The sequence below is a fragment of the Vulpes lagopus genome, chromosome 16 (genome assembly GCF_018345385.1).
Source record: "Vulpes lagopus strain Blue_001 chromosome 16, ASM1834538v1, whole genome shotgun sequence".
Classification (NCBI taxonomy): Eukaryota; Metazoa; Chordata; class Mammalia; order Carnivora; family Canidae; genus Vulpes; species Vulpes lagopus.
Window position 1 is genome coordinate 18,759,048 of NC_054839.1, and position 23,659 is coordinate 18,782,706.

The following is a 23,659-nucleotide window of genomic DNA, read 5'->3' on the forward strand; positions in this document are numbered from 1 at the left end:
AAATAAAGAAAACCTAAGAAACACTGCCATGGATACAATGCCAACTTATAAAAACTAACTCAGAAGATGTTAATTTTTTCTAACTTTACTATTTTATGAATTGCACAAAATAGTAGTCAATGATTTGGATGGCCTGACTGGAAACTCATTTTTTCCTCATCTATTTTTTTTTTTTTACAGTAAACTTTCATTTTGTTCTAATTATTTTTTTAAGATATTTATTTATTTATTTATTTATTTATGAGAGACAGAGAGAGAGAGAGAGAGAGAGAGGCAGAGGGAGAAGCAGGCTTTATGCAGGGAGCCTGACGTTGGACTCGATCCTGGGTCTCCAGGATCACGCCCTGGGCTGAAGGCGTTGCTAAACCGCTGAGCCACCCAGGCTGCCCCATTTAGTTCTATTTATTGAGTTACAGCAGGAAGTCCCAAGTCAACAGCTCTCTTCAGAAAATTACATTTTATCTCTATCTGAATAATCACTGTATCTACTATCATCATAATGAAAAATTATGCATGTGAAATGGCAAAAAAAAAAGATTATTTAAAAATTTAGTATCATTACCTCTCATGAAAATTTTGACTGAAGGAGTTTTAACTATTTTTCTACTAGGAAAAGAGGATATTAAAAAAACACTTTTCATCTAAAGTTTAAAATAATAGGGTATATATGTATGTTTATTTATAGGTATGCAAAGATAAACACACACATATATTTTCCAAGATACAGAGAGCTAAACATACTCCTCAATCCCTGGCATACTATCATAACTTATTATTGAAATAGAATTTTTTTATAAATACTCAGTCTTAAAAAAATAATAAATAAACAAATACTCAGTCTTACATGTTTATTTATTTTGTTTTTTTTAGTCTTACATGTTTAATATAAGTACTTTGCCATATCTCTTCCTTGAAAAATATATACTGATTTTTACATTTTTGTTTTTTAATTTATAAAAATGGTATTGCAGTATTCTCATTCTGTTTAATACTTTTTTTTCTCTTTAATCATATTTTTTGATGCCTGAAAATACTTTCTCTCCTTCTAACTCCTAATGGTCCATAGTAATATATTTTATTTTTCCATTTTTCTTATTATGGTCATATAACATGCCTCTAACTCTCAGCCACCACAGATACTTAAGAATTCTCCTTGTGAATATGAGTAAGAGTTTCTTGAGATACATCCTAAGAAAGCAGGCAAGTGCATAGACTAAATGAGTTTTACAAAGTACAGCAAAGTTCTTGCTAGAATGCTTGTACCAGTGTACCACATGATTGTTCACATAGAAAATCCAATCTCATCAACAGACCATCCATTAGAATAGAGTTCAGAAAAGTAGCCATATATAGTATTATAAACATATCTTTGTCTGAATCTGTCTATTCAATATTCACCTCATTTGCTTGGCTGGTCTGTGTACACTGAGGTAGGCTTGGAGAATGTTTTGGATTATCATAACCCGAGTCAGAGGATGACTCCAATTATATCTTCCTTTGTATGTGGTATCTGCTAGAGCAAATCAAAACATGTACTGCCACCTGCTATCTAGCTAACAATTTGGCAAATCCTTTTTTCTCTCTTTATCAATTAGTAAGGATAATTAGAAATATTTCACTTTCAGCTGGTAAGAATGTCTTCACTGATAGACCTCAGGGCAATTCTCCCACTCCATGACAGACAGGAGCCTTGATCATTTGGACATCCTACAGGACTCCATGCTGATAATAAAATATTGATCACATCATCCTAGTTGCCTCAGTAGACATGTGCATGCCTCTGGTGGGAAAAAATATTGACATTTCAAGGGCCTGACAGTTCAGCTGGGTTTGTAAATGTCCAGTAGTCTGATCTTATTGGGATATTCTTCTAATGTAAAGGGCAAATTTCTGCATTATGATGATCTAGTACTCAGGAGGAGGCACAATGCTTTTTAGGTCCTTTTGCATATTAGAGAAAACACAATACACACTTAAGTGTGTTGCTATAACCCATTTATAAAATAGCCCCAAGGAGCTTTTATATGGGAAAGAAAAGTCTGTAGGTTGGTGTTTCACAAACTGTTCTGATGTTCAGTCCAGATTGACCCAGTTCATCCATTCAGTGCTGCCTCAAGTCCAAGTAGCAAATGAAGATGCTCTACAGAGATTCTGGAAAGTCCTGTTAGAAGAATAATAGTATGGACATCAAGGATTTTGAGCTAAAGTCATGCCTGCTTTTGCTGAACACTGTTTTTGCTTGGTTGGTTGGTTGGTTGGTTGGTTGGTTGGTTGGGTTGGTTGGGTTGGTTGGTTTGCAAATGGGCTCTGTCAGAAACTACACACTCAGGATGCCTGGATGGCTCAGCAGTTGAGCTCTGCTTTTGGCTCAGGGCCTGATCCTGGAGTTCAGGGATTGAGTCCCACATCAGGCTCCCTGAGGGACTCTGCCTATGTATCTGCCTCTCTGTGTGTCTCTCATGGATAAATAAAGAAAATCTTAAAAAAAAAAAGAAACTACACAATTGACCATGAGATAGCAAGTGACACTGCAATCTGAGATGCCCACGATGAACTAACTGCTATCTGATCTGACAGGCTATGAGATCAGGCTTATATAGAAGCAATATATCATCAAGTGGAAGCTGATCTATTGAAAATCAGGCTCAAGTGGGTGGAAAAAGAACAGGTAAAATGCAGAAAGTAGCTCAAACTCACTCAGCACCTACTCTGCTACATTTCCCCAGCTATTTCATTTGAAATTTATGACCTCATGGGGAATTATCAGTGATGAAGGATAAATAAAATTCAGGTCTAGTTTATGGATACAGAAAAATAAATAAAATGTAGGAGTAGTTTATGGATAGGTCTGCATTATATGTAATACTTATGTATGTAGGTATTAAGCAGAAGTATACTGGAATAGCATTTAAGTTCCATTTAGGAGTGGCAATAAAAAATGTGTAGGAATAAATTGCATAAGTGGCCTCATGTATAATAGCTCTGGTTGTTCACTTTGTGTGGCATGAAAATGGTCTGTGACACACTTACTCTGGTTCATTGGGCAATGGCTAGTGGTGGCTGGCTGGTTAGTGACATAGAAATACATGAGTTTGCAAGATTGGCAACAAGGAGGTCAATTTGGTGGCTGGACAGATACTTACAAAATTAGCTATTCACATGAGCCCCCCATTGTTCCTGAGGCGTTTAACACGTGTTGTTGGGTTTTGCTTTGTCTTTCCAACAACTGAGTTGTTCTGGTGGTGAAACAAACATGACCTTTAAGAACTTAAGATCTTCCTTAGCTAGGTTTTATTATAAGAACCACTTTATACTATACCCCGCCACTATATGCTCTACACTAGCCAAAGCACATTAATTTCTCAAATACGAGAAAAGACTGCTGATCATTATAGATGTTTAGAGGAAAAAAGAACAGCTACTTTACATGCAAACAAAGTGCTAATTCTTTTGAGCTGCAGTGAATAGCCAGCAATAGCCCAGATCTTTATTCCAAATTATAGTCCATCTGAGAAGAGAATGAGGCAATTAGGAACACTGTCCCAAAAGGAAAGAAATAGATTTTACATTATAGAGAGTAAAGCTATGTAACATACTGAATTTACCATAAAGTATTATTAGAAATAACTATTTGAGTTAATAAATGAATATAGAATTCTGAATTTCAATTCAATTCAAAAACACCCACTGAGAATCTAGTATTTGCCAGAACATACACTGGTCAACAGAACACAAAAATAAATAAAATAATAGCTTCCTTCAGTTTTAAGAGTTTTTCAGTATGACTGCCAGTTATCAAGCAGAGATATTAATGAAGGCTTTAATTTAACATGTGAAACAAGGATGGGAAGAGTGGTAGAAATGTGAGTTATAGAAGCAAGCCATTCAATGCTTATCATTTGGAATCAACAAATAGCCATTTTCAGTATTCCAGATAAAAGAGAAACTTCTTATATAACCATTTTCTAACAGATGCTTAGCATACAGTAATACTGATTTCATCATTTATGTGAATATTCTGTCTTCATTGTCCAATACAGTAGCTATATGTAGAATTTAGGCTAAAATTAATTAAAATTAAAAATTCAATCATCAGTCACAATAGCCATATTTTAAACTATTTTTTATTTTATTACAGTAAGATCTAACATCTTAAAATGTGAAGGGTACAATATTTTATTGTTGTTCACAGGGAGAGGGAAATAGAGAAGTATTAATTAATGCCCATAAAGTTTCAGTTAAGTAAGATCAAGTAAGTCCTAGAGATCTGCTGTACAACATTGTACGCAGCCATATTTTAAGTGCATAATGACCATATGTGCCTATTGCCTGCCATATTGTATTATAGCAAGTGTCTCTTATCACAAAAAGCTTATTAATTGGTCTCATAAGTTGCACTTATATTCCTAATTAAGTGAATAGGAGCAATCAATGAATTTTAAAAATAATTAATAGTAATCTTTTTTTCTTCAATAGTGTATTTTGTTCTACTTAATTGAATACATTCTATTCTGTTGAAAATTAATGGCTTACTTTCTCTTCTCTTTCTGGTTGTAAAACAAATGTCTTACTTTCTTCCGTTGGCAAGTGTCTCTTCATCATTCCTAGGAGAGATCTTCATCCCATGCTTCTCTTTGCTTCCATCAAAAGAACAACGGGGGCTTTGTGTAGGTGTTCTGATTGGACGGCCACAAATCTTACTGACCTTTCAAATAGAAAATAATAAAAAACAGTTAGAAACCATCCTCCATTCTACCTGAGAATATAATGTTTGCTCAAATCTGAAACAATGGCATGTTTTTACTTATACCTCAATACTAACTTTTAAGGCATAGAATGTTTTTCAATTTTTCAGAAGGGGAATTAAATTATCTATATAAAATGTCAACCATGATAAGTTGATACTATGCATATTTATACATTTTGCATGTATACATATGCAGAACACATGAAGAAAATATATATGCAGAATCAGAGAACTATATTAATAAACTTGCTTGCTTCTATAAATAAGATTACTTAACCAAGATAGATATTATTTATGGTTTACATTCAATTTATGACAATTATAATCATATAATTGTATTGATATTTTAAATGAAGTAATTTGCTATTAAATATGTGGTCTGAGGAAACAACAAATGGTGAGGATGTGGAGGAAGGGGAACTCTTTTGCACTGTTGGTGGGAATGCAAGCTCGTGTAGCCACTCTGGAAAACAGTGTAGAGGTTCCTCAAGAGGTTCCTCTATTTTCCTTAAAAATAGAACTACCCAAAAACCCAGCAATTGCACTATGCATATTTGTCCCAAAGATACAGATGTAGTGAAATGATAGGACACCTACACCCCAATGTTCATAGCAGCAATGTCCACAATAGCCAACTGAGGAAGGAGCCATGATGTCCTATGACAGACGAATGGATAAAGAAAATGTGGTATATATATATATCCAATGGAATATTACTCAGCCATCAGAAAGGATAAATATCTACCATTTACATCGATGTGGATGGAACTGGAGGGTATTGTGCTGAGTGAAATAACTCAATTGGAGGAAGACAATTATCATATGGTTTCAATCATATGTGGAAAATAAGAAATAGTGAAAGGGATCATAAGAGAAAGGAGGAAAATTGAGTGGGGAAAATTAGAGAGGAAGTCAAACCATGAGAGACTCCTAATGCTGGGAAACAAACAAAGGGTTGCACAAGGACAGGTGGGTGGGGAGATAGGGTAACTGGGTGATGGGAATTAAGGAAGGCACATGATGAGATGAGCACTGGGTGTTATATGTTGGTAAATTGAAAAAAAAAAGAATACGCAGTCTTTCTAAATGAGTTCTAAGAGTGGTTTTCTTCTTAAGGTCCTTTCTTAGAAATAATAATAGATATGTTTGTATAAAGATCTCATTTTGTAATAGTTCTTTATCTTCTTCCTATATTTTGAAAGTGTTAGTATAGTTATTTTTAAAAATAATTATCCAAATTAAAAATTCATTAAAAAACTCATCTAGCAAAGATCTTTGTATAGTTTACATAACTATCATTGAAAAATTAAGTAATTAATTGGACATATTACCATGTAAAGCATAAAAAAGACTCACATGATACCTTACAGAGTTATAGAGTATTATAATCGCAAATATATAAAATATATAAAATCTTACTCAAATAGATAAAAGCATTGCCTAGGAATCAGGAGACTTTGGCTCTTGTCCTAATTTTTTTTCTGTGTTAAGCACTGAGATCTTGAAGACGATAGCAAAATTTCTTTGAATTTGATTCCCTTATATGTAAGATAAAGATGTTAGAATAAATTATTCCAAAGTTCCCTTAAAGTTATCAATTTCTTCGGTTTTACATGCAATGAGCATTCAAGGAATTATACACTAATTTGTTTATTTAACCCATATTTTGCTTCTAATATTTGCAAAGAACATGTATGAAAGGTTAGAAGGGAGAAAAAATGAGAAACTGAATTTTCTCCTAAAAGAGCTGACAATTTAGGAAGAAAGAGAAAAAAAATTATTCTCAAATATCAAAATGCAAGTTGTGGATGTGCCCAAAAAGAAGGACTAACATGGTGTTGCAGACACCTGAAGGAGGGTGAAGAGTTGACAACAGGAAAGACCACTGTGTGGAAGACCACTCCACTGGGCTGAAGCTTGGACTATTTGTCAGGTCTGAATATGTTGAGATTGATTTCAATTCAACCAACTTGTAAATATACAAATATTTACTGCACCTCATTGTTGTAGATGCTAGAGATACAAACATGAATAAGATGTGGCCCTTGCACACAATTAAGATAAAAGTCAGACATGTAAAATGGTAATTGTAATCGAACGAGACAACAGCAACCATAGACATAGCTAGAAGGAACACTGAAACACTTAGAAAATGAACAGCTTCACTCAGGGAAAAGCTTTAGGAAGGCATGTCTAAAGAACAAGTTAAAGCATAAACTAAGAGGTTGTCAGGTGGACAAAGCAGGGGAAAAATTGTAGGAGAGAGTAGGAAAGCAAAGAGATGTACAATTTAACATGCTGACATCAAACAAAAAGTGCATAATGAAAGAAAGTGCTATAGCAAGTAGTGAGACATAAAAATGCCATGATTTGACCTGAAAATCAAGCTAAAGACCTTGCTCCGGCAAATGGAGAGCAGGAAATGGTAGCTGATTTCCATGTTTGAAGGGTAGGCTAGCAACAGATCTTGGAGCATTTTCAATGCCAACCTAAGTTTTATTAATTAGACAAAAGTCTCTGATGACTGTTGAATGGAAAAGTAAAATACTAATGAATCTGGTGGCACTGTTTAATTCGGGCTAGAGAGGTAGACCTAGTAAAGGCAGGTAAACTGTTTTTGTGTTTTGTTTGTTTTTAAGATTTTATTTATTTGAGAGAGACAGAGAGTGAGCAAGAGAGACAGAGAGCATGAGTGGGAGGAGGGAGAGAGAAAGAAGCAGACTCCCGGTTGGACAGAGAGCCCAATGAGAGGCTCAATCCCAGGATACTGATATCATGAACCCACGCTGAAGGTAGACACTTACTGACTAAGCCACCCAAGTGCATCTTGGTAAACTCTTAATAGACTCCTGAAGTAGTCCTGAGGGGGGTGAGGCAATTATTTTGAACTTCAGTAGTGATAATGTTCATGAAGAGAAAGATTCATGAATTACAGAGACAAAAGAAGTAAAATCAACAAGCCAAATCCAGAACACTGACAACACCAAAGGGTATGGGAGAAATAGAGCAACAAGAGCTGTCATTCATTGCTGGTAGGAACGAAGAACATACAGACAGTTTGGAAGACAGTTTGGTGGTTTCTTAACAAAACTAAAATTATCCAAAGGAATTGAAAACTTATATCCACACAAAAACCTGCACATGGATGTTTATGGCAGTTTTATTCATAATTGCCAAAACCTGGAAGCAACCACAATGTCCTTCAGTAGGTGAATGGATAAAACTGTGGTACATGCAGACAGTGCAAGATTATTCAGCACTCAAAAGACATGAGGGGTGCCTGGGTAGCTCGATTGGATAAGCATCTGACTCTTAGTTTTGGCTCAGGTCAGGATGTCGGGGTTGTGGGATCCAGACACACATGGGGCTCTGTTCTCAGTGTGGAGTCTACTTGAGATTCTCTCCCTCTGCCCCTCTCCTCACACTCTCTCTCTCAAATCAATCAGTCAATCTTTAAACAAATAAAAAGAAATGAGCTATTAGGCTATGAAAAGATGTGGAAGAAACTTAAATGCATATTACTAAGTAAAAGAAGCCAATCTGAAAAGGCTACATGCAGTATGATTCCTACTGTATGACATTCTAGAAAAGGCAAAAGGCATTTATGGAGTAAAATGATTAGTGGTTGTCAGGGATCAGGGAATATAAAGATGAGGAGGCAAAATACAGAGGATGTTTGGGGCAGTGAAACTACTATGCGTGACACTATAATGGTGGGTGCAAGTCATTATAAACATACAGGCATTTATTCCAAAACTATGGAATATACAACACCAAGAGTGAATCCTAATGTAAGCTATAGACTCTGGGTGATAACAATGTGTCAGCTGAGTTTCACTGATTCCAACAAATGTCTAACTCTGATAGGGAATGTTGAGAACGGGGTAGGCTCAGCATACGTTGGCAGGAGATATACGGGGAATCTGTGCCTTCTACTCAATTTTGATGTGAACCTGGAACTTCTCTAAATAAAGTCTATTTAAAAAAATCAACAGGACTTGGGAAATGACTGAAAGTGAGACATTAGAGAAGTGTAAGGCCAAGGTGTTAAAAGGCTCAAAGTGAATTTCCAAGAAGCTGAAAAACAGTGATAGTGGAGTGTAAATAATTATTAGAGAAAAGTGTTAATTTTTTTTTTTTTAATGGGAAATGGTATCTTCATTGTCAACAACTCTTAGTAACAAGAACCAAGGGAAGAGAATGTAAGTCAATGGTGGATATACTGAATAAGATTGTTTAGAGACGGCAGCCCTGGTGGCTCAGCGGTTTAGCGCCACCTGCAGCCTGGGGCATGATTCTGGAGACCTGGGATCGAGTCCTCCATTGGGCTCCTTGCATAGAGCCTGTTTCTTTCTCTCTCTCTCTCTCTCTTCCTCATAAATAAATAAAGTCTTATTTTAAAAAAAAAAGATTGCTTAGTGATACTGCAGACTATTTTAAATAAAGGAGCAGAGTCAGAGAGAAACAGACTGCTACCATGACCCAATGTGACTAGCCAGGAGCTCTAGACAAGAAGCATAGTTTCATAGTTTCCTATGAAACTTCTAGGAATCTCGGTTTTCTCATCCTTGAAACTTGAGGAAATCCAACCACTTTGTAGTTTTAAGTTAACAGAAATTTTATTTCACCCTGCCTGTCCCCTGTTGGACTTGACTATATCTGGGGATGCCTAGGGGGCTCAGTGGTTCAGTGTCTGCCTTCGACTCCGGTGTGATCCCAGAGTCCCAGGATGGAGTCCCACATTGGGCTCCTGGTGTGAAGCCTGCTTCTCTCTCTGCCCATGTCTCTGTCTCTCTCTCTGTGTCTCTCATGAATGAATAAAATCTTTTTTTTAAAGGCTATATTTATTGAATGTATTTCTAGACAGGCATATGGAAAGCTGAAAACCCTAGCTTCACAAGACCTTTATTCCCATTATCACCTTTGTAATTGGTTTTTCACAAATATGAAAGAAAATGTACAAGCTACAGACTTACAAGTCATCTTTGTATCCAAATGTACAGGCATTTATAGCAAATTCCAACTAATACAAATACATTTCAAAGCCCTTCCATTTGTTTGCTCACTATCCCGGGAGCGCAACCTCACACCTTATTGAAATGGAATGGAAGGCCATCTGTTACTAGCACATTAGCCTGTCACCTTAGCTCCCCTGGGGTGAGCCGATTTGGGTGGCCCATTTCAATACCTTCTTGCTATTGAAAAGTCCTTCACACTTACTTTGACTATTTTTCATCTTCGACTTACACTGCCCTTTCCTCCTTATTCTCCTCCCTGCTCTCTACCATCCTGCCCAGCAATTAGTCTGAAGTGTCTCAGGAAAAAATGTTTTCCCACTTCATGCTTATCTACTCTTGCTTCACATTCCTTCTCTGGTTTCCACTGATGTTCTGGTTCCCATCTCACCTTGAAATGCATCTTTTAGCTGCTTCAACTCCACATCATTTCTCCACTCTAAGTGAGTACTTGTTTTAGCAACTACTTATCAGCCATTTCCCATTCTCACTGCAATCTTGGCCCTGCATGGGGAAGCACACCTTTCTCCTAGAGCCTCTCACTCTGTTCACTCAATCTTAGTCAAATTATAAAACAGCCAAAACCTTTAGTTAATAATTTTGAAAAGCTTTTTAAAGAACAACTTACATGTTCATTTTCATTTTATTCCCATGAGCAGAGCCTCCATTTCTTTTGCAATGGTCTTTTAAAATGTAATAAATAATAACAACAATAACCGAAGGGAAAAATGTTTAGAATTGAAAAGCAATGAATTTGAAGGTACTGTGAGTGTTTACTAAGTAAGCAATTGGGTTCAGAGAATGGAGCAGAGGTGGATGTTCCATCGCTGTAGGAGACAAAAAAAAAAAAAAAGAAGGAGAATTAAAGCTGTGAGCAGTTTTGAATCTGTTAATGAGGGTGAAAAAAGATCCAATAACCAATGTGTAGAAGTTAGAAAATAAAATAAGTATATCATTTTGGCTTATCCGTTCTTTAGAAAGGAGATAAATTCTCATTTAAAACTCTGATCTGGCAGTAATTTTAAAAGGTAGTTCTAAATGATGGATTGGAGAGAAAAAGAAAGTTAATAAGCAGAATCACTTGTGTAGGGCCAATAGTTAAAACCATGAAAATGGAGGAAATGATTACATATATATAATCCCAAGAAAGTCGGAAAGAAAATCTTTTAGCAGGAGAAAAACAACTCTGATAATACACCAGGAAAATAAAGAGGAGGAGAAGGAAGAGGGACTGGAAAGGAGGAAGCAAAGAAGGATAGGATAAAGGGATTAAAAGGAAGGAGGAAGGGAATAAGGAAGACTGAAGGGAGGGCAGGAGGGAAGACGCTAGACTAACACAGCTGGCAGTCATTTAGAAGGCATCCAACCTTAATCAAGAGGTGAGAAAACTGAAGCCCAAAGCAGGAATGTAACTTTGCTAAGACTGCATCTACTTAGTGGATGAGTCTACCTACTGCTATTGAATCAATAGTCCCCTCTTTATACTAACTAGTGGTCTTGTTATTCACATCTTCTTAACCATTGTGAGGAATTCATATTACATAAGACCTGGTCCCTAAGTGTCCTATGTGAATACAATAATTTGGACTGAAAATGATCTAGATATATGAAGAGACCAGAGAAGTCTGTTTTTCTTTGCATATGGAAATGGATGAGGGAAACATGGTAGTTATTCCCTTTAAGATTCCAGCAAACTAATGGAGGTGGGGAGAAAGAAAGAATTGTAAGGATATTGGGCAATTTGATTTCTGACCTAATTTTATAATAATTGAACTTAGAAAAAGAAGTCCTCCCTTGAGTACCCCTCAAATTCCAACTTTGTGATATAGCCATGTGAGATTTTTCTTCTTTTCTGCTAAAGTCCAGATGGCATTGTAAAGAAGAATAGTCAATAGCTTTCTGATCTGCAAACTACCACATCAAAATAATTTTGGTTTGATAAAATACCTGATTAAAATAATTGGAAAAGCAAAGTTCTGTCAGATTTCATTTTAAATGTCACAATTGACATATATTAAATGTGCTTGGATTTATGAATACTCAATATTTTCTCCAAAAAGAGATTTGTTTTCAATATAAAAAGGCTTTTCATATTGCTAGTGATCTGTGATCCCACTTAAAATCTATGGTTGATATCAAAAACTTTCTAATCCACATTTTTAAAATGCATATTAAAATATTTTAGTGAATAAGTGTTATTTTGGCATTGCAAAGAACTTTTAAAAGTTATCAAAATTTTAATATCGCCTTCTGTGCTTTCCATTTGGATGCAATTGATCAAGATTGGTTTTAATCATGATATAAATGCATATTGAATGTCTGTGATGATTAATTGTGTGTGTCACCTTGACTGGCCACAGGATGCCAAGATTCCACATTATTTCTGGGTGTGTCTGTGATCATATGTCCAAATGAGATTAGCATTTGAATCAGGGGATTTAGTAAAGAAGACTGCTTTCCCCAATGTGAGTGGGCACCATACAATCTCCCGAGGGCCTGGACAGAACAAAAGACAGGAAGGAGGAATTCCTCTCTCTTTCCCTGCCTCATGGAGAAAAGTGGGACATGTCATTTCATCTTCTCTTGCCCTCAACTGGGATTCACGCCATCAGCTTCCCTGGTTTTCAGGCCTTTAGACTCAGAGAATGAAATGCCACTGGCTTTCTTGGGTCTCCACAGAGCAGATTGCAGATCATCACACAGACTTCTCAGCCTTCATAGTCACATGTGCCAATTCCTCAAAATAAATCTCTCCATATATACATTTCTCAGGAGAACTATAAATAATATAATGCTGAAATAGGGCTTGATTAAATAATATTTCTTTTAATGATTGCACATATTGTTGTGAACCTCATAGTCTCTATTGTTGTTTACATCTGCTTTGATTCCTGTAATGAAATTATTATAATTACATGCAAGAAATAAAAGAAGAATGCAGATAGGTAAAACTCTTAAAACATAAAAATCTTGTTTAATTTCCTTAAATTATCAATGAATTTCCTTCATGTGTTATTGTATTTTGATAAAAGTAAGTATCTCTTCATCCTATAGATGCATATGAGATTGTCCCCCTACATTATCACATAATTTGTGAACTCAACCTTTGAATCAGGTAGATCCCACCCAGAATGTATTCCTAGCATATTCTTCAACATATATTTTGGTGAAAGGATAAAAAATATGCTGAATTAATGTTGATAAAATTTTAAATAAATTCAATTAAACATATAATAATTGAACAATATTAATCAAGCAAGAGTTATAATATAGTAAAATCATATAATCAGAAATGAATTTTGGAAAATTGAACTTCAAGGAGTCATTTATAAAATACATTCTATTTTTTCTGATAATTCCATTGAGTAAGGCAGATGTTTTCCCATTCCAAGTTACTTTTGCTGAGAAATGCCAACTTCATGAGGGTTAGAATTATGGCCTGGTGATGGTATATTATTATAAAAGATTTTGCTAAGTTTGTATTAGTGGAAGTGAAAAAATAAGTGATTACAGATTATCATACCCTATAACTATGGAACAATCACCCTCCAAATAATATGCATGCTACTTTGAAGTTCAAGGTATACATAATTCCAGCAGTCAGCTGTGGAAAAGATATAAAAGTTATAGCCATAATACCACTTTTAAAACATTCTACTATTGCAACTAAGAATATTTATAGTAAGTTATAAATTATTAAGACTCTATAAAGCAGTACTTTTAAATATAAGTCATCCATAAGGAGAGTTCTAAGTTTGTACAAGGTACTCAGTTCCTGGGAAAAAGCAAATAAAACAATGTTAAAGCTGAATAAGGAAGAAAACATCTACCGTCTCCCCTTTCCAAGGGTAGTGATATGTTTAAAGTGGCAAAGAGTGAACAAGGCCCTTTTCCCAAAGAATGTTTGGCCTTGGCTGGTTGGCTTCTCTGTCTTTCTTTCTAATTTTCCAGAAGTTGCCTCCCCATACAGATTTCAGTAGATATCATCATAAAGGTTGCCATCTGGCTCATTTTATATTTAAAATTAAAAGAGAAGAAGGCAGAGGAAGGGGAGGAGGGATAGGACAGGATGGAGCAGAACAACATTTCAATGGTCTTGTAAGTGGGATCTTAACTCTGAACTGCTATTTTTGCACACTTGTAAATTAAACCACCAGAGGGAGCTTCTGCATTTCAATCTGATCCATAATCACTAATTAAATGTACTGAATGGGTCCATTTCAAATCATTTAGCTCAGGACTCTTAGGGAAAAAAATCCAACTTATAGGCCAAAGTGACAAATATGTCGATACGTGAAATCTGCATAAAAAGTGAGTCTTCCACATAAAACCACCAGAATGATGCTGAAGTGCCAATGTGATCTGATCAAGTGAGACAAGGAAAACCCCAGAACTGTGGACTAATTCCTAAAAACTGAGCTGTCTTCTAGCAAGGAGTAGGGAGCAACAAAGCTGACTAGGGCAACCAATTATTTCCCCTCTTTATCCTGCTCTCCTTTCCTCCCTCCCTTTCTTCTTTCTTCTTTTCCTCATTTCCTCCCTTCCTCCCATTTAGTTTTTTCTTTCTTTCTTTTTTCTTTCTTTCTTTCTTTCTTTTTCTTTCTTTCTTTCTTTCTTTTCTTTCTTCTTTCTTTTCTTTTCTTTCTTTTCTTCTTTCTTTCTTTCTTTCTTTCTTTCTTTCTTTCTTTCTTTTTTCCTCCCTTCCTTCCTTCCTTCCTTCCTTCCTTTCTTTTTCCACTCTTTCCAATCTTTCTTGCTCTTTTCCAGTTATAGGAACACATTCATTTAGAGAGTTTCCAGGACTGGAAGCCAAATGTATGCATTGTAGTCCTTGTGTAGCTACAGATTAGAGTATTGATCGATACTGAGCACCTATAAATTGTAGGGCCTTATTTTAAGAGATGGGAATACATTCTAAGAGATGTTGAACCTTCTTTTGAAATGCTTACATTCTATAAAGGGAAACTAAAAACAGAACATTAAAAATATTACCTTTATGCCTAATGAATGATATTCAGTCAAAAATGAGTAAGCTGATGAGTGAGGGACTGGAGAGAGGATGGACAGCTGAATGGATAAAGAAAATTGTATAAAAACACAATGGAAGTTTCAGCCATAAAAAAAGAATGAAATCTCACCATTTGCAATGACATGGATGGAGCTAGAGAGAATTATGCTGAGCCAAATAAGACAGTCAGAGAAAGAGAAATACCATGTGATGTCACTCATGTGTGGAATTTAAGAAACAAAACAAATGAGCAAAGGGGGGATAAAAGAGAAAGAAAGAGGCAAGTCAAGAAACAGACTCTTAAATACAGAGGACAAACTGATGGTTACCAGAGGGGAGCTGGAGGGGGGGAATGAATTAAATCAGGAGATGGGGATTAAGGAGTAAACTTGCTGTGATGAGCACGGGGTATTGTATGGAAGTGTTGCATCACTACATCGTATACCTGAATTGAATATCACACTGTACATTAACTAACTAGAATTTAAATTAAAAACTGCAAAAAAAATTAAAAATGTGGAAGTGATAGACTGATGAGTTGGAGAGAGGATGGACTGCTTCAACTAGGTGGCCAGGAAAAACTTCTTTTAAAGTAGCATTTGAATTATATACCGAATGAAGTGCAGAGGTAGCCATGGGAAGATGGCAGGGAAGTGCTTCATATACAGAGAGAACAGTAATGAAAATAACTCTGGGAAGAAGGAAAGAAGGCTGCTGCCACTGGAAAACACCCCATAGACTGGGGTGGGTGTGGGTGAGGGGTGTCTCATGTTAGAGGTAAATTGGCTAGATTATGTGGTTTCATATTCATTCTGCCAAAGGATGATTTTGTCTGAAGTCACAGCAGAGTTTTGAGTAGAGCAATAACATGATCTGTTTTATGTTTTAAAAACATCAGATTGTCTATTGTTTTGCGAAAAGTCTGGGCAATCATAAGAAAGTGATGGACAGGAAGGAAACAATCAATCCAGATATGAAGTTATCTATGTGGTTCAGGGAGAAGGGGATGCTGGTTTTGCCAAGGATGCTCTATGAGGACTGAGATCTAGCTGGAGGACACATATATTTTTGAAGGTAGAAACAGCAGGATTTGAGGATAGATTAAATATTACAAGTGAGAAAGCCAGAAGATGAAAGAATGACTTCTGGTATTTTTTGGTCAAAGGACCCAGGCAAATGGAAGCGTCATGCAAAAAGAATGAATTCGGGGATAAAGATAAAATTGTCTTTTGGACAGGTTTGGCTTCCTATGACTATTATTCATCCAAGAGGAACTGTCCAATTTTTTAGTTATTTGAGCTGAAAAATCCAAGAGTTGGGTCAGGCAAGATATGTGAACGTGGTTGTCGACTGCATGTACTTACAATGAGTACAGAAGACTGAAACCCAGGGCGCTCCAACATTTACAGGTGGAGATAAAGAAAAGTTGAAAAAGATTCTGAAAAGAGGTTTTCAGAGAAATAAGAGGAAATCCCATGAGACTGGAGTGTGGGCTATCTCAAAATATAAATGAAGAGAATGTTTTTTAAAAAGAAGAAACAATATAGGCACCTTGGTGGCTCAGTTGGTTGAGCGTTCAGCTCAAGTCATGATCTCAAGGTTGCAGGATCCAGCCCCATGTCACTGGGCTTTGTGTTCAGCAGGGAATCTGCTTGCGATTCTCTCTCTTCCCCCCCTCTGCCCCGTCCCTGCCCCTACCCTCTCTGTTTTGTGAATGCTGTCTCTCTAAAATAAAATATTTCAAAAAAATAAAAACTAAAAAGAGGAAATGCTCTAATGTGTGCAAAGTGACTGACAGCTCCTGTAAAATGAGGATGAAAATTGACCATATATTTTCTGAGAAAAAGACCATTGGTCACTTATGAAAAGTGTAGTTTCTGTGAAGCACAGAAAGCATAGTAATTGGGGTACAGGAGGTAAAAGGAGAGAAGAAAGCAGAGACCTATCAAAAGACATAAATTTCCAGTTCTAAGTAAGCCATGAGGATATAAGGTACAGCTGGGTGATTAGAGTTAATAATACTGTATTGCATATTTGAAAGTTGCTAAGAGAGTAGATCTTAAAAATTCTCATTCTAAGAAAAAAAATGTTCGCAATTATGTGTGGTGACAGATGTTAATTAGAATTTTTGTGGCGATCATTTCACAACATACATAACATCAAATTATTATGTTGTATATCTGAGACTAATATAATGTTTTATGTCAATTATACCTCAATTAAAAATATAAAGCAGAGATTGTGAAAATACACAAACCGTTCATGGAGTTTGGTAGTCAAGGAGAACAGACTTATGGGGCAGAGCCTAAAAAAGACATGAAGTCAAATGAGTTTCTGCTTTTGTTTTGTTTTTTGTTTTAGGACAGTAGCTATTACAACATGATTGCATGTTTGATGTAGAGACCCTGTTTCAGACAGTTTGATCCAAGATACTTCAATTGCCAACCAAATGAGACATTTTTCAAAGTGATGAGTACCAGGGAGACATGTAGTTTAAACAAATAACCTGAATTCAGAATGCCTTTACCTTTGCACTCTGATTATCCATGGCTTACTATAATTCTGTTCACATGCATTGGAGATTCTAGATCATAGACTATAGATTGCATAAGGAGAGAAATAGGGCCAACAAAAAAAATGGTGCAGATATTGCACTATTAATCAGTTTGGGAAAGCAGAGTGATTAGAAGTAAAGTCAGGGCAGCCTGGGTGGCTCAGCGGTTTAGTGCCACCTTCAGCCCAGGGCGTGATCCTGGAGACCTGGGATCGAGTTCCACATCGGGCTCCCTGCATGGAGCCTGCTTCTGCCTCTGCCTGTGTCTCTGCCTCTCTCTGTATCTCTCTCTCTCTCTCTCTGTATCTCTCTCTCTCTCTCTCTGTGTGTGTCTCATGAATAAATAAGTAAAATATTTTTTAAAAAATAAGTAAAGTCAGATTATCAGATATACAGGTGGTTGATCTAATGATCTTGGAGAATCAAGTCTTGGACTCCTGATGGGCACTGATATCAATAAAGGAGCAAAACATAATGGGATTGATACAGGCAATCAGAACACATAATTTAATGACATGGGAGTATATGGAGTGTCATGGCAGCTAAGAACATCTGGGGAGGCTGGCCACATCACAGTTGGCAGGATGCTAATTTATGAGAGCAATTGCAAGTTTTAGAAGAAAATGTATAACCTGACTTTAAACAAATTACTTATAAGCTCTGTTCATATTGTGACAGTGGTCAAATGGACACAATTCAGCTAAGCTGATTTTGTAAAAAATCTTCTCAATCTGGGGTATCTTTCTCTTAACTCTGAAGGATCATTAAGTTAAATAAAAACTAGAACTAGAATCAGAACCTAGTTTGCCAAACCTCTCAATTCTTACCTTCTAGGAGTTTATAATCTAGTTATGGAGGTAGAATTTCCCATGATTAAAAAATTGATAAACATATAAAGTTAACTTCAATACAATCTCAATAGGGCATAAATTAGGTGTCAAAAGAATGTTATAAACAATAAGTTGTATAGGAGCCCAGAGAAAATCACTGGGAACCAGGGGTACCAGGGAAGCTTTTAGACAGACCTTGAATCATTGGTGGAGAAAAAAAATGAGAGGACTCCTACCCTGAGGGTATAGGAATGGGATAGAATTCTACATGGGATATTAACTTGGTTATGCTAAACAAAATCTGATTCAATTACCTTTTGCAATATGGTCTCTGAGGAAACCTTTTTTTCCTTATATAATCACTGGGCTGTGTGACATTTTAAACCCTTTGAGTTAGTCTGATAGTCCATAAGCTACTAGGCTCTGCCACCAAAGAGAAGTGCAACCTCCATATTGGGGTGCTGGAACAACATAGGGAAGGACAGAAAAGCAATCCAAAATCAAGTTTAAGAAGAGGTGACATTGAAAGTCTAGGTAATTCCTCGAGAGCCATAAAATTAAAACTTGACTATTTCTTTTATCAAAGGGGTAGTATGAATCCTAAGTCATCAAAGGAAATATTTTATGTGTAATAATTAGATAAAAATAAGAAAGAAGCATAAAGCAATATGATCATATAGTCCTCCACTTTTTCAAAGTTGAAAATGTTTGAAAGTGCTTTACAAATGGCATCAGCGAGAGGTTTAAAAGGTTCAGATAATGTCTATTCTGCTTCATCAGGTCTCCTCTGCATCACTTCTCCCTCAGCAGTGGGATTTCCATCACCCCACAATGGACTTTCAATTAGCTTTTCCTTGAATAGGTGCAGAGCGTCCTTGCTGACTTTCTTTCCAGCATATTCCCAGATCTAACCCTGCCCTCCATGCTTCCAGATTAATCTTCCTAAAGCCCAGACTCCTCTGATCCAAAACCTTCTGTGCTTCCTCCCATTTCCTACTAAGTATAAACTATGGTGCGAACCTCATGTGAATTTATAGTGTGAACCTCAACATTTCTGAGCACCTCAGTTTAAACACTATATGCTTCAGCTGAACAGTATTACTCACAGTCCCCAGTTACCCCTGGACCTTTCTGTCTGTACTTTCCTTCATTTCAATTTGTTTAAATGTTGCCATCTTTCTAGGTTCACTGAAAATATCACCTGTGAAATTAAATCACCCTTGATCTCTCAATTTGAGGTTGTTTGCCAACCTTACAAACATTTGGTTTGTATATCTTAATAGGATCTGTTCTGCAGCAGTTTGGAGTAGAGCAGAGGAACTATTTTGTTGTGTTGTGTTTTCTGTTGTTCCTAAGAGCTGTCAACACCTCCCCCTGCCCCCCTAGAAAAAAGCTAATACACATTTATGCAAATAAATTAACATGTTTCTTCTCAGCTATCTCGTTTGTTGGAAATAGTCAAATGACAATCCCAGGAACAAATACTCCCTTTCATAGAGTACTCAAAGTATACTGTTGTGTCTTTACTACACTGAGAAGTTGTAGCTTTTTGCCTTTCTTATTTTTCGTAACTACTGACCTATAATGAACACAGCATGTGACATTCATGCGTCAGAAAATTCCATCATCAGGAAATTGCTAAAAAGGTAGTTATAAGAGGCACTGCTAACTGGGAATATAATTTCAACACATTTAGTAGATAATTTCTTATTATTCAGAGTAGTTGAAAAATACAAGCAACCGAACCAAAAAAAAGTGAATGGAAGAAGGATAAGAATACATAAGTCACATACCGCCCCCCCACACACACACAAATGGCAAAACACATATGGAAACCAATCAAACTCAGTATTTACCTGTGAAATTATACATACGATTTTCATCCACCATACTAGATGATGTTTCAAAGACTGACGGTCTCAAATATTGGCAAAGGTATGGGAAAGAAGATGATCTTTTCCATCACTAGCTTAAGCGTAAAAGATATATCTACTATTGGCAGGGGTGATCTGGCTGTTTTTATTAAGTTTTGAAGTGTATACTCTCTACCAATCAGCAGTTCTACTTAACTATATCTCACCTGAAGAAACAACTACTCACTGAAGAATAGGGAGGCAGGTACAAGGATGCTCAAAGAATTGTTTATTATTAATACTTATAAATTAGAAATTAAGGTCCATCTTTTTTATGACTGCATAATCAGAGTATATTATAATTTGAAATACTACATAATAGTTAAGAGAAAAATATCTAGACATATTATGAAGAAAAATTGAAAATGATAGGGTAATAGCATTTACGATATTCAAATGAAAATGGCACATATTCCAAGGGCACCTGTCTGGCTCAGTCAGTTAGGTGTCTGACTCTCTTTTTGGCTCAGGGTCTCAGGGTCATGAGATTGAGCCCCACTTTGGGCTCCATACTCAGTGGGGAACCCTGTTTGAGATTCTCTTCCTCAGCTCTTTCCCTACTCATACATGCTCTCACTCTCTCTCTTCCTAAAATAAATAAATAAATCTAAAAAACCCCACATACACATTTTTATTGTCACATTTATTTATGCATACAAATGAATTTTAAAGGTCTAGAAGAATACAGACCAACTCCTAACGGCAAATTGAGGCCTAACCTTCTCTAACATTCTTCTCAATTCTACAAACATGTACAAGCAGATATACACACATTTTATTCTTTCTTTGGTCTGATTTTACTAAATTAGAATTATACTGTATACAACTCTGCAAACTTTTTGTCACTGGAATGTCACCTATTTAATGAATACCCTCAGAAGTCACTAGCTATATACAAATGCCAGTTTTATGCTTTCTAATTTATGTGTGTGTGTGCAAAGAGATACACGCACATATACACATACTTTTATAATATGTCACAAATAGGATCATATTACAATGTTGGGTTCTTTTTTTTTTTGTTTTAATGCCATAGATTTTTTTTCCCATGATTTCAGTTGCTTCTCCAACTCCCACTCTCCCTATAATGGCCACTCAGATCGTTCCCTCCCTAGATAATCAAATGCAGCAAATGCATTATTGCTTTTCCATGTGCATGTGCCCATGTACTTTGTACATAAACACGTTCTCATATGTAAACACATAAACATAAAGATAGCCCCCATAAAAAACACACGCTTTATAAAAATAGGATCATATTATAAATGCTTCTATTCATTTCACTTTCTCCATTCCATAATATCATGTGACAATCCTTTCAGATCAACTGATACAGCTCAAATTCATTATCTATGATGCTTGCATAATCCTCCTTGGTGCATCTGTGTTCTGATTTATTCAAAATTCCTCTACTGTTGGGTATTTGTTTCCCGGGCTATGGTTAAAAGGCCAGTGCACATATAAACATCTTTGTACAATGTCTTTGAATACTACTATGGACTTTATTTCAATTCAATACAATCTCAATAAATTGGCCTATCAATCAACATCTATAAAAAAACTCTAGGGTAGCCGAAGATGGAGGGAAATTGCTTGTGGGAGAATAGAATTGAGAGAAGTTTGGCAGTCAGATATACAGAGTCTTGATGGTCATATTAAAGAAATTCATCAAGTCTACAAGTGAAAAGCTTTAAATTCTGGAAAAAAAAAGTAAGGTTGCAACTGAGTTTTTCAAATGCTATTCTGATGACCCTATAGATTGGATGGGCAGTGGGGGGAAAAAGAGTAAGATTAGATTAATAAGGACACACTTGTGTGCAATCATTCAAGCAACATAGCGGCTAGCACCACAAACAAGAGACTCAGACATATTTGAAGTTTAGGATATGCAACCAATAGGAATGGTTGCAACCATATATTTCATTTAGGATATGCAACCAATAGGAATCAGGACTGGAAGTTGGTGGGGCAAAGATGTTAAAGATGTTTCTAGGTATCTAGGTGGATGTCCTGGGCCAGAGGATACCAAAGAGTATTTAGGTTTGGGAGAGAAAATGATAAGCTCAATTCCGTATTTGCGAATTTTGGAGTCTTTGAGACATTCTGAGAAAAAGTACAAATAGAAAACTGTATATATAGGTCTAGTGCTTAGAGATTGTTTTGGATATATATATAAATAAGTGGTAATTTAATCCGCAAAATCAATTCCAAACAGGCTGACATGACAAGGTCTCCCAAGATAACTCTAGAAAAGCACTTTTTATTTTCTCAGAAACCTGAACTCATCAGTGGTAGAGAAGGTGAGATTACAGGAAGGGAGAAAAGACATTGCTGTTATCTACAGTCATTTTCAAACTAGGATCTGTAGAAAATATGAAAAGAGGGAAAATTGAGAAGATGATATAGTACTACCATCACTGGCCACTTCTCGTTAGCAGGGTGTAAAGGATGGAATGCTTCCTCCCTCATTTCACGTTTCATCAATGTAAAATATCTTCAGTTATTTTACTTCAGAAATACTTTTGCTTGTAGATTAAAATAAATGCATGTGTTTTATTTCTATTTACTTGCATGTTTACAGCTCTGAATCTTAATTCAATCTCCCTTTTCACCAATCTTAATATTCCCAAAATGGTAGTTTATTAAAGTTGAAAATAGGAGTGTTCTTTGTGATCTCTGAATAGGAAAAGACTTGTTCTGTATAAAAACATTACATTAGGAGGGGCCCTTGGGTGGCTCAGTCAGTCAAGTGTCTGACTCTTGGTTTCAGCTCAGATCATGATCTCAGCATTGTGAGATGGAGCCCTCCAACGGGCTCTGCACTCAAAGTGGAGTCTGCTTGAGATTCTTTCCTATCCCATCCTCTCTGCTCATCCCCCTGCTTGCACGAGCTCTTTCTCTCTCAAATAAATAAAATCTTTACAAAAAATACATTAGGAAATTCCTGATATCCCTTTGTTCTAAAGCTTGTCAGCTGAGGGTGAGTGTGAGGAAAAAGCTACAGCAAAATGGGGTGAAAGGATTCTATGTATTATCTTCTGGGCTGAGACACAGTAGTGGGGCTTTTTATATCCCAGTGTGGAAATAATAACCTTCTTTCAAGGACACTGATGACTGTGATGTGCATTTTAATAGATTATATTGTTTGCTGATCAACAAGTAATGAAAACATCACATTCTAACCAGGGTTACATACTATGAATTTACAGTACATTTATGAAGCATTTCTATCTTCATCCGAGTTAGTGAGGGAACATCAATCTGTCCAAACATATGATTAAACTGGTAGTTTTATGTTGCTTTTGGTGTGTGATCTGATCTAGAGAATTCATCCTAATGGTCTTACTAATATCATGATTCTCAATTTCTATAGCTAAGAAACTGAACAAAAATGGTTAGTGTAAAGTTAGAAGAATAACATACAGGCAAAGCTATTTGTCTCAGATATGTTTACTCTCATCTCTCTATGGACAGAGACCACTTTTAGAAGGTCAGGAGAGTGTTTAGTCTTCTCTGTTCACATTGCTAAACCTGGGAAAATACAATTCAATCAAGTTCACGTGGAGTTTTCAAAGTAGTTCAGTTTCTGGGC

At 36.2% G+C, this 23,659-nt stretch overlaps 1 protein-coding gene across 1 annotated transcript in view; it reads right to left on the reverse strand.

The window, feature by feature from the left end:
* The window catches only part of GPC5 (glypican 5), a 1,350,080-nt gene that overhangs the window by 1,045,630 nt on the left and 280,791 nt on the right, over positions 1-23,659 (reverse strand). The window contains exon 4 of the mRNA XM_041730895.1: positions 4,572-4,705. Coding sequence (XP_041586829.1) covers positions 4,572-4,705 — 134 coding nt within the window. The remainder of the gene's footprint in view (positions 1-4,571; positions 4,706-23,659) is intronic.